General features: G+C 51.2%; 1 protein-coding gene across 1 annotated transcript in view; it reads right to left on the bottom strand.

The window, feature by feature from the left end:
- NRP2 (neuropilin 2) overlaps nucleotides 1-17,126 on the bottom strand; it is a 114,697-nt gene that overhangs the window by 65,422 nt on the left and 32,149 nt on the right. Inside the window, 5 exon segments of the mRNA XM_004764215.3 lie at nucleotides 3,162-3,317; nucleotides 5,196-5,365; nucleotides 7,001-7,156; nucleotides 8,571-8,801; nucleotides 14,819-15,000. Coding sequence (XP_004764272.2) covers nucleotides 3,162-3,317; nucleotides 5,196-5,365; nucleotides 7,001-7,156; nucleotides 8,571-8,801; nucleotides 14,819-15,000 — 895 coding nt within the window.

Below are 17,126 nucleotides of genomic sequence, written 5' to 3'. Positions count from 1 at the left end.
TAGGAAAATCATAGGTTCCATATTTATGGCGTGTGTAATTGGATAAGGGTTTGGGGATGTGCTGTACATGTGGTCTGCGTAAATGGGCCGTGTTTTGCCAGGAGGATGCTTGCAATCTGCACCCGCCCATCCCCCCACCCCCGCTGTGATACTCAATGCCTTCTTCAGAGGTAACCTCACTGTGACCTGCTGGGTAGAGAGAGACAGACAAGGCTGCTCACAGGTTGGCGGGAAGCTGGAAAAGAGCTCCTTAGTCTTCTTTACTTTCTGGTCACAAGTAGGAAGCTGTTCCCCCGACCCCCCGACCTTGGCCCACGCTTTGCCGCAGCCCAGCCTGGGTCCACATTGTAAATCGTGTATTGCAAGGAAATAGCATAGCCGTTCCCCACCACCATCAGCACTCATTAATCTTGTTTTTCTCCGATTTCCCCAATTCCCTGGTCTTTGGTACATAGCACTGGTGTTGACAGTGACCAGGGAATTGAAATCAAGTTCCTGCATCTCTGCCCCAAACATCACCATCCCCTCCTCACACCCTGCGCTTGCAAACCCTCCCCCTGCAAACCTTCCCCCTGCATGGTGGAACGGAGCCCGCTGCCGCCTCTACCTCCACTCTGCTTTGCTCACAGGTCCTGCTGTCGGAATTGTGCTTTCTAGTCCACCACCTAGCACCAGTTAGCTTGGCACGGTGCCCACCAGCCAGTGGCTACAAAGAGAAGCTCAGTGGTAGCGGCCAGCATAGATGGCACAGACGAAGCCACTCCCCTCCCCGGCCCCCAGCTCCCCTCCTCAGCCGCCTCCCCTTCATGGCATCAAATCAAACTGCAGCAGACTTGACAAATCTATTTGGCACGGTTCACTCAACTATTTCAACCCGAACAGACCGGAGAGCTGCGCTGACGCTCCACGAACGGTGCGGTGCGGGATCTGCACATCAGATACAGACATCTGGGAGAGCGATCTGCTAATGAAGGAGCCGCAGAGATCACCGCTGCAGGGGCGGAGGGGCGGGTCTCCCTCATGGCCCACGCACCTGCAGCGGGGCAGGGGAGCGAGGGGAGGGGGCAACGCCTAACTGGCAGGCTTTCGGTTCTCCTGCCTCCTTCTAGGTAGCCAGAGAATGAATATCTAATGGGGGACAGAAAAGGGTTTTTCCTCGGCCTCAGTGTTTTTTTCACGTGGGCAGGACTGATCACTAAAAAGCCAAACAACCATAAAACAAAAACGGAATTACCCCTTGGCACCTGGGGAGAGAAATCTAGCTGAGGGTGAGAAGGGGAGGTGAGAGAGAGAAAGAATGATCTATCTAACATGAAAAAGTTGAGAATGATTCCAAAGGAGACCAGCAAGCTAAATCCAATTCTCAGGAATATCTTCTCCGCAGAACGAACACCAGGGATAGAGCCAGGGAAGACAGCATTCTGTCAAAATGTGCAGTGCTAAGGTATTTCCAAAAGCAGATTTCCTACAAATAGTGTTTTAAATAGCATCTCAGTCCATCTGCGTGCTTTTAAAATCAGCTTATGCTACAGTATCCCTCTGGCCAGCACTGCTTAGTCATTGAGCCTGGCCAGGGAGGCAGTCAGGTGAGCCGCCTCCTTCTCCCCCCGGGACCCACCCCTCCTCAGCCCTGGCCCTCGCCTGCCTGGCAGAGGTTCTTTCCAGCGTCTACCGGTTTCTTACAGAAAAGGGTGGGTGGGAAGAGAAGGCACGGGAAAGCGCCAGGGGGACGAGGACCCGGTCCCTTGCTCCTAACAGCCAGTGCCACCTCAGCCTCGCCCTTGCCAAGTGGTATTTGCAACCGAAACACAAGAAGTCAACGAGAAGCCAGGCCTGGCCGACCACGTCAAGGTGTGGAGGGCTTTCACTTGCGAAATACCTCCCTTTTTCATCTGTGAAATGAAGAAATTGTGTGTGTGTGCGCACGTGGGCGAGAGAGGGAGATATCTGGTAATATCTAGAAGCCGTGATTTTCAGATGAATGGTGCCATGTTACTATGGCGATTTTAATAATAATAAAAAAAAACCCACTGCTTTAAAAACTCACACTTCCCGAGTGAATCAGTGTCGACACCACAGTTCTGCTTTTTCTCCGTCCAACGTTTCCAGTCGCGCCAGCGAGGGCAAGCCACCTGGGGACCGTGGCAGGAGCCGAGGAGGTTGTGTATGGAAAGGATCTCTGGCCTCTCTTGGTTTGGTCACACGCGTCCCACTTTGCTCCCTCCTGACACAACAGGCCAGGGGCCCGGCGGAACAGGAGCACGAAAGGGGAGGGTCCCTTTGCCTGTCCCTGCTTCCTTTTGCGGAAGGACGGGCACTGTCCTCGCAGAGCTAGGAGCCGGCATGTGACAGAGTTTGCCCCTGGCCCAGGCTAGACCACCAGCCGTTCCCGATGAGCCCCCCGCCATGTGCCGAGCGCCCCTGATAACCAGGGTTGGCGGCGCCGGCTGCAGGCCTGCTCGCCGCCAGGAAGCCGCCTGCCTTCGGAAAGCCGAGCGCCCCACATCCATTCGTGTGCACGACAAAAGCGCCACATCTCCCGCGCGCGCACACCTCCGGGAGCCACGGACACTGAAGGCACCAGCCGGGAGAATTCAATGCGTCGCTGCCTAGCGTGCCTGCCGGTTCAGATCCCATCTCCGACAAACTGAATTTCTCCTCATTATTTATTGTCCTCTTTCTTCTTCCGGACATTGTGATTCCCTCTCTGGATTTGTGCCCTTTCATTTCTAGACCTCGGTAATTCCTGAACCACAGTTTCATGTGGTTTTGTGATTGTTAACCCAGCATGGGGAAGGAACTCAGGCCATAAATGCTCAGTGAATCCTGCGTGGGAAGGCGCGGACGGGGGACACATTTTCTCCTTCATTTGCAGTCAGAGAGCACTGTGCGAGCTCATGCACACACACTCTCTCTCTCTCTCTGCGGTGCGACACACCACAGCAGCCAGGCTGTCGGAGAAACAGTGTTTTCCAATCACTTTAGGATAAGAAAGAATATTTTCAGGGCCACCGCCTCCCATGCCTCCGTCAATTACTTGAGTCTCACCAAGCAAGGCCTCCTCCCCTCTGGGGGGTCACCTGGCAGCTCCTCTCGTCCCCAGCCTCCTGCATACCCCAGCATGTCTTTCAGTGGGGGCGGGGGAGAGGAAATGGGGTTACCTTGTGGTTTTTGCCATGCCTGTAGACCATCCAGTCCTCGCCGTTCGTGCTGACTTCCAGCTTGTAGGATTTGACATAGTAGCCATTCTGCGTCTCCCTGGAAATGGCGCCCTGCGTGGCAATGGCTGTGAGGATGGTCAGAAAGCGCAGGTCCACCTGAGGAAGAGGAGAGGAGGGATAAGGGACCCATGGCTCCCGACAGGAGGCATGGTCCTTCAAAGGACAAAACTGTCCTACTTAGCTTGCAACTCGTGCCTGTGTGATCTACCAGAATCAGAGGGATCGGTACAGGTCCGCAATTCCAGCCCGGAGGGTCAGACTCCACTTCTCTAGCCCAACACTGGATCCCTTTGAAATGGTAACTGGATGGTTTTTCTTTTTTTCCCTTTTTTTTTTTTTTTTTTTTTTTGCAAATCTGAATCGACCCTATTCAGTTTACCTTAAAGGGATCCTCGAACATCTAGAACTGTGACCTCTTCTTACGGAACTACAGCCTTACCTGCATCGTAAAATCAGATGCTATTTAAAGGAACAATGGTTAAATCCGGTCCACTCCACCCCGCTGCAGTCCGGTCCAATCCAACCCACTTATGACACTCTGGTTGCCACGTCTCAGCTTGGGGCTGCCTCGCCTCCGCCTCCGCCTCCTTCCCTCGGTCCCTCATTCCATTGTGTAGTCAGTCACTCGGGTCACCGAAGGGTCAAAGGGCATTCAGAGTCTGCCCAAGCAATTAGGCTTATGCACCAAGTCCTGACCTTTTGCTCAGTGAGGAAGATGGCCCACATTTTGAGGCACCTCTCTTCCCACAACACTAAACCCATTTGGAAATTGCTGGATGTCATTCCTTTGCCGGCCGCAGTGTTTCTTAATGACAACCCCCCTTGATCCTAACTGAGCCAGCACTCCCTGGTAAAATTTGATTCAGGAAGCATTTATTGGTACTTAATATGTGCTCAGCATAATAGTGAATTCAAAAGAGGTAGGCCGTGCTGTGTATGTGTACTATAAACAGCTGGAGGGCAACAAGAGAAAGCTTATGATTGAGGACCAAAAATAAGGATTGAAATCAATGGAACATTGATTATGTAGGAGAACGTTCTGGAAGCTCTGCAGGATGAGAAGGGTTTTTGGAGAGGCAGAGAAGAGATAGTGACAAATGGCCTTAGGATTGCCCTGTTTGAACCTCTGCGGACTGCCTGGAAGTTTCTAAGGGGTACTTCTCCCTGTCCTGTTGTCTGCTCTGCCACGTCCTTCGCAGAGCAGAGGCCACCGGGTCACATCAGAGCTAGGACCGCTTGTCAGTGGGTCACAAGGCTGTCTGGTGTGTGTCATAAAAGCAGTCATGGCTCTAGCATGGACCTAGCAGCCCACTGTTGCTGGGGGATGCGAACCAGACCGGTCTACGGTTTCAGGGTGGGGAGGATTCAACATACACTGCAAGGCTCACTCAGAAGGAAAGCGACCAATAGTTTGAGAAGACGGTGCAAAGCATCTGGGCAACCAGAGCCGCATTCCCGGTGGTGACATTTTCCCGTGTGTTCTTCTGATCGCTATGTGCAAAACCTTCCTGGCAGGGCTCCCTCCGAACAGCAAAGATCATGAGGAGCTGCCATGCTCAGCTGGCGACTCAACAAGTCTGCCCTCAGGAAAACGCCCTCCCCCGACCGAGTCTCTGATGCCTCCCTGTGCCAAGAATGAGGAAGATCTGGAACTGTTTATAGAATGTTCCTTGGATAGCTATTCGAAGAGGCAAACAGCGCCCAGGCCAAACAACTTCCCCAAAGCCTGGTAATCTTCACAAGGGTGGTGGCAGGGTCTGCCTTATCATCCTTTGATCCCAGCAGTTAGCACAGCGCCTGGCTGAGTCTCTCCGTGCCTGGAACATGCGTGTGTCTGGATGGACGAATGAAGGGAGCTCTCCAGGATGGGCTGTGTGTGTTTCCCTGGTGTCCCCCGTCCACGCCAGCCGAGCCACCTCCCGCGCCCGCCAGTCCACCCACACTCGGCACACCGTGCGGTATCGGAGTACATACCTGGAGGTACTCCTTGCTGGAATCCAAGTTGGGGGTCCAGCCATTGTCCTCGCCATGGAGCCGGCTTTGCTGAGGCGTCCACCTTTCGTCCGAGTAGGTAGAGGAGGCACTGATCTGCTCATTAGCAATCCGGCCGGATTCCATTCCCAGAGGGACGTTGCACTGGAAGTCTGGGAAAGGGAGAGGGTCAAGGGTAGGATTACGTCTCTCAACCACAAACTCCTGGGATCCCCCAAATTTTGCTCCCTTCTAGGGACAAGTCCTTGCAGGAACTCCCTCATCTTAAAGACCTAATTACACACCCGCCTTTTGAAAATAACTCTGCCAACTCAGGGAGCTTGACAACCCCTCTGGGCCTAAAAAGAAACTAAATTGGGCCTAAAAGAAGTCAGGCTGTGGGTAAATAAGAATCATCATACAAATTAAAAATACAGTCTCAAGTATAAGAACTGTTGGTGCTTCAGGCTACAGACGCTCGCAGACGCCAGATGCACCGTAACTGAAATACAGGTAAACGTGTGATAGACTCGTGGCAATCTGGGTGGGCTGATACATCGTGGGAAGCCTGCTTTCTTCACAAACACCCAGGAGGCCCTTCTGCTTCTCTCTTTCACTCAAATGTCTTGCATTCTGGCACAGAAGACCGGCATTGCAAAGCAGTGAATACCCGACTTCGGGACATTTCTCCGGGAGCACAGCCACGCCACTCTTTTCCCCTATGCCCTCCACCTGGGCACATGGACCCAGAAGTCCAGACTCTGGCTCCGCGCCATTAGTGCAATGGCCGTCCTTCCCAGGGACACTGCAGACACTGGTCAGTATCTGCGTGTGCAGGTGTCCGATAAAGCCCAGCAATTTTTTCAGGCATCAAACCCATTCCCGAGTCACTCTGTGACGGTGCTGGCCATGGGCAGCTCTTGGTGCCATACTGTTTCCCTGTCCCTCAATCTTCATGAGCTCTTGGAAGAACGAAAGCAAAACCCAGAACAAAATCCATCGCCTTTCCAGTTGGCCGGGCTGCCGTGTCTGTGGGTATGCACAGGGTAAGCTTCTACAGCCGGGACAGGATTTGCCCAGCTCCAATCCTTAAAGTATGTCTTTAGGACTCAAGAGTTATCACTTGGGTTTCTAGGGGGCTAAAGGCAGCGCGTCTGAAGCACGCGTCCTAGAGGAGCTGATCTGGAGTTCAGAGTAGATGTGGAGGGAGGCAGGAGACTCAAGGTCTAGAGGGGTATTTCAAGGACAGCTGGGGTCGGAGCTACACTCGAGGCTTTGCAAGGTACCTGGCACAAGGCAGAAGCTTGGAAGGTGTGTACAATGAAGCATGAAGTCAAAGTCCAAGCATGTATCAGTCTAGTGAAACAAACTCTACCCAGGGCCAGTGATGTTCAATGTAAAATACATAGATGAAGAAGGTTTACAAATTGCTCAGTTTTCTGACCATGGCCATGGAGGCTGACAGAGGGAAAAAAGCTCAAAAAATGTTAGCCCGGGAGGGGACCCTATGTAGATATCCTAACTCACCTCCCTTGCATTCACAGATGAGAAAACTGAAGTGGGAGATGGTCCCGTGACTTACCCTGGGAATAACTCATTCTTGGTACACATACCTACTTTCTAAAGAAATGAGTACCCGGCCGACATTTGTTCGACTCTTACAAATCTCTGTCTAGCAAGAGGAAAAAACCCCCCCGTTCCCTGAATTCAGAGGCTGCTATCAATTCTGGAGAATTTCCCTCTCTTCACTGTACATCTCACAGCCCTGATGGAAGGAGAGGACAGAAGTTCTCAACCGGCCAACTCACTCTCTGGTGGGTCCTGGTGGATCAGGTAATAGCGTGCAGAGAAGCCATCCTTGGCCACCGCCATGTCCGTGTGGAAAGTCAGGGAGAGGATCCCTGTGGACGAGCGTAGTTCCGAGGGGGTTTTGGTCCCACAGTACTTGCCAATCAGAGGGCCAACTAGACAGGCAGGACAAAAACAGGTCAGTAGAAATGGAAATGTCAAACTCCATTTTCAATGCAGTCACCCTTGCCACAATCGAAGTCACTCCACAGAGCACTCTTTGGGTATAGAAGAATGACCAAAGATAGGTTCTAAGGACACTGTCTCAGATTTTTGCTGTACGTTAAAAAATACAGTTGACCTTTAAACAACATGGGTTTGAAGTGCACGGACCTACTTAAACATGGATTTTTCTTTTTTGACAAATACAGTACTGTAAATGCGTTTTCTCTTCCTTATGACTTTCTTAATACCATTTTCTTCTCTTTAGGTTATTTTATTGTAAGAATACAATATAGAATACATATAACATACGGAATATGTGTTCATGGACTATTTATGTTATTGGTCAGGCCTTCAGTCAATAGTAAGTTCTTAGCAGTTAAGTTTTGGAGAGTCAGAAGGCATGTGTGGATTTTTGGCTATATGGTCGACCGGCCCTCTGAATCCCTGCGTTGTTCAAGAGGCAGCTGTACTTTTTTTCTCTGTTCAAGGTGCAACTGTGTTTTCCCTGACTTGGCCTCATTCTCTTCTCTCACTCTGTTCTGGGGACAGGCCAGAGAGCTATCATTATAGCGCCCAACTTACAGAAGAACAAACTGAGGCTCGAGAGGTCACGTGACTTTAGAAATAAGAGCTGAGATTCAGAACCCAAGTTTTCTGACTTAGTCTTATGCTCTTCTCAGGAAATGAAACTGCTCAGTCATCACGCCTCCCTCTCAGTGTAAAACACTGAGGCTCACTACAGAAGTGAACGAGTGGCTTTCTCGTCTCGTCCGAGACGGACTATGAAGACCTATGTTGGATGCCAGCTGAGAAGTACCGGTTCCTTCTGGCCTTGGGTGATACAGCTTTTTGACATCTATGACTGTTTTAATTAATAGTAGTAAAATCATAGTAATAATAATGATGATGATGAAAGCAGCTTATTTATACAGGTAGGACGCCGGGTTTAAGTGAGCTGCCCAGGCTTACAGAGCTGCCTCAGAGCAGAGCCAGGATCCAGATCTAGTCCGTGTGGCTCTAGCATCCTACTTGGGCAGAAAGGGTGGTCACAGAGTCATTTTCTATGGAAATCCTGACACCCTGGGGCAGAAGAGGACATTACGGATAGGCTTTCTCATCCTCATCCAGGCCACTCAGTCTCCGCCTATCCTTCTCCGAAGAAATATTTCCAAGAAAGGAAACTGCCTTTCTGCAATTTCTCTGAAATCATCCTTGGTGAAAAACAAGAAAGAAAGTCATCATGGGTCATACACAAACCCTAAGGAGCTTTTGAAGCCTTTGTTCTCTCTTTTTATTGTCACCAAAGCCATTCACAGGCAAAGGCGAAGCTACAGAGAAACGTCTCGTGACGGCGGCATCACTCACCATGCGGAATGCCGTCCCAGATGTCCAGCCAGTCGTATTTGCAGTCTCCCTCTCCCACCTGCAACGGGTCGTGCTCCAGGTCAAAGGTCAGGAACTGCAGGATGATCTCCATCTTGGGTTTGGCCAGGATGGTAAAGGTGCAGTCCAAGTTGTGCGGGTACTTCTCGGGAAACCCGGGGGATTCGATGGTCCCGTTGGGGCTTGTGAAGTTTTTGGAACAGTCTTCGGAGCCTGCATGTAAAAGAGAACTGGAGCATTCAGGGAAGAAAAGAAGAGGCCCTCCTTCAAGGCCACATGGGCTAGTTCAGTGTTTGAGCCCCCATCCCCCTCCTCATACGGTTTTTGTTTCTACTGGAGTGGCCCTTGAAGAAACATACTCTTCACATCCACGTCTCAAGCCTCTAAGCCAGACTCTCTCGAGGAGAGAAATTAGGGGAGGAGTGCTGGCGTGCTCTACGTAACAGAGCGAGAGCACCAGTTGAGGCGTTGGGGAGTGGTGGGGGGTGGTCAGAAAGAAGTGTGTGTGTGAGATACAGAGAGAGAGAGAAAGAGAGAGAGAGAGAGAGAGAGTCTCTTGGAAAGAGGAACAGAGTCTTCTTTCTCAATTACTCAGCTGCTTGCTCCAGAAATGTAAGTTATTTCAATCCTTAAGGAAGGCTTGCTGATTGCCAGCAAGGAAAACAATGTCACCCTTTATTTATTGCTGACCTCAACACTAGCCCCTATTGTACCAGAGCCAACGAAGTGCCCCCTTCTCCCTCCAAGATCCAAGGTGCCTCAGGGGAGGGGCAAAGGGGAGCTCGGGTCTCATTCATGTCATGACTATATTAAAACGAGCTGCTCTGTAGTGGTCAGACAATTAACAATCGACTTTTGTAGCTGGTGGATCACAGCAGGGCGTCGGGGATGTTAAAGGCCGCTCTAGCAGCAAGTTTGGAAAAATGCGCCAGTGTATTGACATTTGGAAGGCTTCTGGTCCCTTTGTGGTGGGGAGGGCCTTGTTTGTCTCCGAAGCTCTTGGGGCTGTTTCCTTGGGACTCCGGGAGGCCTTCTTATTAAATGCGGCACACATTCGCGTCCCGGTGCAGGCTTGCATGGCAGTGGGAGCTCTAAGAGGATTAGAGCCACCAGATCTGGGAATGCCTCTAGGTAGAGTCCCATTAAAAGGCGCCTCATGAGTTTTCAGCCAGGACGGGCCTCTGGCGGGTCCCGGGACACTGCAGCCCAGGCCACCGGCCCACGGAGCAGCCGGGGCCAGAAGCGGTACCAATCCATGGTACCACTGGAAGGCTGGACGGTCACAATCGATTTCACTGTATTCTGATTTTAAAATTAAAAAAAAAAAAAAAAGGTAGCAGGGTTTATGAGGAGGATAACAGGCACTTGAAGTATGAAGGAAAAATACAGAAATACTCGATAAACCAGGTGTTTACTGGCAGGAGGTGTCCTCTGGGGATCCCACTGCAACAGAACCGTGTGATGTCAATACACGGATCTTCGCCCGCAGCGATGTCTTCATCCTCGGCTCCCGCGGCAGGCCCCTCCGCAGGGCTCCGTATCGACAACAGCTCTCGGGGAGGCGCGAGGGTCGGACTTGGCACAGGGGCCGTGCAAAGAAGTGGGCGAAGGGGGACCGCAACTTCCTTCCGTATCAGACGGAAATCCCGACATCGCGACCAGCCCCTCCGTGCCCTCCGCCCTTCCGACCAGCGCTCTGCCCTGGCAGGGGGGTACCCCGTGCCCGCTGGGGCAAGAGCTAACCTTTCCAGGGTTCTAAACGCTCCCTAAGTGACACATCTGCCCCTCGGAGGCTCTGTGCTCTGTCAAGGGCAGGGCGGCCCCGTGGGCAACCAGGTCCGCAGGGCTGAGCGGGGCCGGTCTTTCCCCTGTGTGTTTACTGCCGAGCCTCCAGCTTTGTTTACTGTCAAGCCTCACACTCTGAAGGGCCTCCTCAATGGTCTGGGATGAGGCGCTTGGGCAAAGCCAAGCCAGCTGGCAGGCCTTTGGAAGGGCTGCGAGGAATCTTGAAAAGGTTAGTGTTCATTGCTATTGTGCGGCCTTCTCCATGTGGGTCACTTAGCCAGAGGAAATTAACTCTCTCTCCACGACTTGCTTTCGGAGCTAGAAAAGGCATCCTGACGTTCCCTCTTTGGGTTTGCTCTCTTGTCATTCCTTTTCAAGGCCAGGGGAATCCCCATCTCCCTGGGAGTGGGGAATTTTCGGTGGAATCTTTCTTTGGTTCCTCCCATCCCTAAGGGACCAAATCTTCCACACTGGATACCTAGTGAGCCCGAGAGAGACCCCGGAGGAGCCTGTTTCCAGGGTTCAGGGTTACAGTCCTGCATTTGGGTGGTCAGAATTTTTCCATATGATATCTTTAAGGCGAAACGAACAAATAAAAACCACCAAAAAGAGTGTGTATCTCTCTCTGACACATGGCTATACATGGGTATATCCTCTGGCTTATTTTAAACAAGGAAAAAAACCAGTTTTATCCTTTCTATGCAGAACAATCACACTCGTCCATTGCAGGGGTACCTTCATCTCTAATTGTGCCACTCAGAGTCTGGACTGTGGGTAAAGTGTCGGAAAGCAGGAGCTGAAGAGTGACTGGAGAGGAGGTCTCAGGACCATCTTGGGACAAAAGTGGAATCTTGTAGACATCTAGTTCATCCAAGATTCTTTTCTGCCATGCAGTAAAAGAATTAAAGATCAGGGGTGCCTGGGTGGCTCAGTGGGTTAAAGCCTCTGCCTTCGGCTCGAGTCATGATCCCAGGGTCCTGGGATGGAGCCCTGCATCGGGCTCTCTGCTCAGCAGGGAGCCTGCTTCTTCCTCTCCCCGCCTGCCTGTCTCTCTGCCTACTTGTGATCTCTGTAAAATAAATGAATAAAATCTTAAAAAAAAAAAAAAGGAACTAAAGATTTAAAAAAATAGTTCAGTCAACAAACACTCCAGTTCACTCCATGCTAAGGCTGTCCACGCAAGCTGGGGGATTTCGGCTGCAGTGGATGATTTCATACCAAAGGAGTCTGGTGTGAAAAACGCCCCCTCCGTGTTTTCCCACTGTCAATGTTACAATAACTCTGCAAGCGAAAGGCGAATCTGCATAAAGCTATTTAAAACGTGGTGGATTTATCCCATTGGGACTCTGCTTGACCTTGAAAGGTGAATTCAGTTCAAGAAGTAGGACTAGAGGACACTTGCTAAGGTTTCTCTGTCTGTGAATGACCCCAGGGCTTTCAGTTTCTGAAATGTCACTGGACACCAGGAAAGAAAACTTGATCTTGAACTTTAGTCAAACGAGTATCAGAAAACGAACAAACCAAAAAACCCATGTTTTCCAGTGATGCAGCATCCAGCGTTACTTTTAAAGTTATTTTAAAATTCCTTTCTCCGTTCTGCTTAGGATTGGGCAATCTGAGATCCTTTAAGTTTGCGAGCCATTTCGGTTTGCTCTTTTACACGTGGACAGTCTGGTATTATGTTGACTCTTTTATAAACCACTTCACTCAGGGCAGACAGGAACCTCCCACTCTAGCCACATGCCCCCCCGTCTAGACCCGAGCTGGGGGTTTGCGTCTGTCAGGAGAATTCTGCAGCTGACGCTGGCCAGGGCGATGCGCCGTCAGGCTTCCCTGGTCCTCAGGAGGGTTATCTTGTGTATCTGTGTTTGCAGTCCCCCTTCTTTCTCTATGAATCTGACTAGCAAACATAGCTGTGTTTGTTTGGATTTCCGCGGCATGTTCACACATTTCTTTCATGTTCTGTGGGTGACGTCAACTTTGTGTATTTTCTTCCAGGACTCCGACAGTGGAAATGTGGGGGCAGGGAGGGCATGGCACCTGGAAGAATGCTCATCCTTCGAGACGTCTCAGCTTTGAACCGTGTAGCCCACACACCTACGCACGGTATACAGGGCCGATTTTCATGCCGAGAGCTGCTCTCTCGCAGGCAGGCATGGTGGCAGGAGACAGTGGACCCCAAGAAGAGCACTGGGTTCTCGTTTTCTCTCTTAGGTTCCCCCAGAAATGTGGCCGCTGTGGGTGGGGCTGTGTCCCACTGCAGGAATCTCTCTCCTTCTTTAGGCCGTCCTAGTCCTTGAAGCAGGCTGCCCCACTGCTCCACGCCAAGCCGCCTGCCACGGCTGGAGTTCCTGCGTCTAGGCATCCACAGACTAGCAGTCCTCAACACAGCAGCGCTCTGTTACGCTACCCTCTCGTGCGTTTTAACTTTTACCCTCATCCCTGCAAATGTGCATCGTGGAGAGGGTTAGCATTCACTCCTTCTGCGACTTTCCGGAGACTATGGCACCATCCTTTGGGAAATACTAAGTCAGGAAGCATGAAACAGAGATGAGCTCAAGGGTCCTGCTCACCCTTCCTGTGATGTCCCTGGGCCAGCTCCCCAGAAGACCCTGCTTGCAGCTGCTTTCCGTTCCCTGTCCGCACAGGGGAGTGGAGTGACGGCGTTAGCCCTGGGGACCTGGCTATGGAGTTGACTTCCCAGGTCCCCCGCTTGCTAAGCCACTCAATGGAGCCCTCATTCTCATAACCCGATCATGTTCATTCTACTACTAGGTGCGGATTCCTATAGCCTCGTATTATAGTTTTCTTCTCGGTTTACATAACTATTTACCTACGTTCATCCAACAACATCCACTGCACGTCTGTTACACAGGAGGGTTTGCACACCTGTTTGCCCACGAGAAGAGGGCAAACATCCCGTTTTTATTCCTTTCTATCTTCTCTCTCCCCGCTGCAGAAGAGGAGACGAGGAAGGTTCTAGCTGAGCTGGTGGATGACCCATCGGAATCTTATATAGGACTCTCGGCAATACGGATGGAGGCATTCAGGAGCCTCTCACCAGCCTCCTGGGACAGTGGACACAGACTGCCGGTCCCTATGACCTCATGTGGTTGGGAGCGTGATGACCCATGACAGACGGGCCTTCTTGGGACTTGTGCCCGGGACAGTCTGTGCTCCCACTCTGGCTCGATGATGGCTGGACGCAGTTCCCTCGGGCCTGCCCCTTCATTGGATTCTACGCTCTTGCTCTCAGGCAGACAAATCTGACAAATATTTAGACAGAGTGGATATAAAAAGTGCTTTCAGCAGCTACCACTTCCTTTCAAGAACTGTTTATTGAAAAGAAAACATATATGAATAGGGCCCCTTACACTGAACCCCACAGGCGCCGGACTTGGGTCTCTTGATGACAAAGTGGACGGCCTCCCCTTGAACAGGACTCCGTCCACGAGTTGTAAAACAGAGGCTCAGAGGGGCCACACTGGTAGATGGCGAGAGCCTGAGAGGTGGGGAACAGGCCGGGGGTGAGAGGGGGACTGGGGGGTGCACTTTGCTCAGTCTCAAGATAACGAGCTCGCACACGGGAGGGCCCGGCACGCTGCTCGGAGCGCGTCAGTGTAGATACTGGGACTTGGGAGTACGAGTTGGGTCAGTCCGGTTATGAATAAGGAGGGACCCATGTTCTCAGAGCCTAAACTAGTCGAAGGGGGGCCTAATGGAAAGCAGGCAGTCACCTTAAAGGAAGTGCAGTGTGCTGTCTCTTTCTACTACCTTTTTGATGGCTTTTCAGGAGGTATTTACCCTGGCATTTAGGAAGTCGGGGTCCAACAGGCACAAGATGTCAAATGGGTCAGCAGGGGGAATTCGGACGAACCACATGCGAACGTAAATGTATGGATGTATGACTACGTTTGTATGTAGTCCTACTGTATGACCCCACTGGTAAGATCTTTTAGAGACTCTAAACACTGAAAAGATTATGCCCTTCTGCCCATGAAATTCTGGATAAAGGCAACATTAAACCATGAAGTAATTAGGAGGAAGTTCGACCAAGTTTTGCTTTTTTCCCATGAAGATTACTGTGATTTTTAAACACACACAAAAATTGAATTCTTTTTGAAAGCATTTGTGTATTTTATTGGTGCTCCCTCCGCTCTTGGTGCCACAGACAATGCTTGTCTGCCTGGCGGGCATGCCCAGCGCTAACCATGCAAGGCTCGCTCTCAAGTTGGATAAGTTAAACCGGCTTTTTCTTCTGGGGCTGTGTCCATGGTCCCCCTGAGCCCCTCTTCCAACTCCAAAAACTTATGTAACTTTCCACTACGCACATGGAACCATCACACAGTTCCCTTGGACGGTGCTCCAGAACTAGACACCGATGGTGGCCCCGTGTCTTCTGGGGTGCACCCAGAACCCCACTCTCCACCCGTGACCGCACTGACCTGTCTTGAAGATCTCGTAGCGCAGGGAGAAGCCTGCCCCCTGCCGGGCGTAGTCCGAGGTGAACTTGATGTAGAGCACGGAGCCCGAGGAGATGATGGTGGGTGGGGCGATGTTCCCACAGTGCTTTCCCAGGAGGTCTGCAGATTCACTGTCTCCATCCCGAATCTCAATGAAGTCATACCTACGTGAGGTGGGTACAAAGGGGCACGTATGAGCAAAGATGATTCTCAGGAGAGGAAAGGGACCACTGTCTCGCCCCGGCTCCTGTGCTCGCCCTTTCTAGACCCCGGGGGTGTTTCATATTGATAAACAAAGGCCACTTAGGTTTGCTTCTCTCTATAGACTGATCGACCTCAATATAGGAAGCTGCATTGCTTTATTGAAGCCATGGAGAGAATGGGTGCCTCGGTGGATGGCTAGATTTTAGGGCCTTATCTCTTGCCCACATAAGAACACAGCATCCTTCTATCAAATATCTCCAAGCAAGCACTTTTCTTTCCTTCCATAGCACCATTTTTGTTTCCATCATGATCTCTCTGTATCTTAGTCTTTTCTTCTTAGCTCTGCATTACTGCAAGTGACTTAACCCCTCTGAGATCAATTTCTTCATCTGTACAAGATGGGGATAAAAATACCCAGTTCAGAGGGCTGGGTTGGAGATAAAATAAAGGATATGAGGAAGGTGCTGGGCACAGAGCCAGGCACACTGGGGACGTTCCTGAGGGATCTGCTTACTTTCCTGCCCTCTCCCCATGGTCCAGTTTCCTCCTGGGTTACTCCCTCTTCCCTTATCTTTACTTGTTCGTGATAAAGACTCCCGTATGTGGGCCCCTCGCTCCTTGAGATGACTCTACCCATTTCACCTCTGCAGCATCTAGTCAACAACATGTTTTTAAAAGGAATCAGCATTGTATTAGAGAAGGCCATAAAAACCTTTCTCCAAAAGCAGGGGGTGAATCCCTGGGGACCCAGTGTCTAGGAACACAGAACTATTAGCCTCAGCAAGAGGCAGAGCAGGCTGCCATCCCTGCGCGGAGGCCTGAGCTCATTTCAAACCCAATCAACCTGGTCCCAGCTTGGGGAAGACTCGTCAAAGACAGACATCCTTGGCTAGGTTTGCAGGATGGTGCACACACCGCGGGACGCCATTTTAACCGCACAGGCACACATTCAGGGCCTTGCTGTGTGTTCTGGCCATCTTCATGGTGCCGACTCCGTGCTCCTCCCTGGGCTCCCAGTGACTACCACTGTCTCCGCAGCTGAGGTGGGCGAGTCGTTCCCCACCAGCTCCCTGCAAACTTCTGGTCACTGTCCCCACTATTTACTGATAACCATCCCCTTCCTTCTCTCTCCCTGTTTATTTTGCAGCACACTGTTAAAACAACATGGAAGAGATTTCTCTCTTTTGGGTAAAGAGAGGGAGAAGCGACCCTCCCTGGGATGTGCCTGCAGGCTCCTGCCACACACACAGGGTCTGTGGGAGCTGGCTGCCTGCACAAGCAGCTTATTTGAGTCTCAGTGGCCCGAGGCCTCACTGCAGCCCCCAGGAGCCATATTTCAGACTGCACAGCCACTTAGGAACAGGGCAGTGAAGGAAGTGTAAGGAAGGGACCGGGATTAGTTCAGTCTTGGACCCCAGAGGGCTGGAATCCTATAGTCAAAAGAATCACAGAAACTGGTGTGTCTAGTGTAGACAAGATGGCGGGTCTCCCCTCAGCAGCTCCGGAGAGAGGGCCACAGACTGAGAAAGGCAGTGGGGGTGGGGGAATCTGTGATTTCAATTTGGGAGAGGGCTCTCAGTTTGAAAATGTGCTTCCTCACTTCCAAAACAAAAGGGGAAAGATAGTTTGTTCTCAAAGGAAATTCCCCAAACCTTCTGGAAAATCCCTCCTTGGTATTTCCACTCTGAGGTAAGCACTGTTAATCAGTCAGTCAATCTCAGCTGAGTAACGGTGATGTCCCATCAGGGTGTGCCACTGTTGAGAAGCCAGCCGTGTTCAGGAAGCAGATATTACCCAGTTCACGTGAGTAGTGGATGTAGGAACCTGGATGGAATCGTCCCGCTCACCCTTACCCCCCAACCTCCGCCCCTTGCCAGGCCCTGGCTGATCCCAGAAGCAGACAGAACTAGGTTTGGATCCCAATGTGGCCTTCTTAGCTGGGTGACCTCAGGCAAGTTACTTAACCTTTCTGATCCTCAGCAATGGGGAAAATGACAGCCAAAAGGGATATTCGAACCTTTTTCCTAGGGTGGTTGTGAGATGTAAGTGACCAACATAATCTGTATAGAGCGTGAGTACTCAGCCT

This window comes from Mustela putorius, unplaced genomic scaffold (assembly GCF_011764305.1).
Source record: "Mustela putorius furo isolate JIRA1106 unplaced genomic scaffold, ASM1176430v1.1 tig00000275_pilon_pilon_pilon, whole genome shotgun sequence".
NCBI classification, from domain to species: Eukaryota; Metazoa; Chordata; class Mammalia; order Carnivora; family Mustelidae; genus Mustela; species Mustela putorius.
This window is presented reverse-complemented; position numbering and strand designations above follow the sequence as displayed.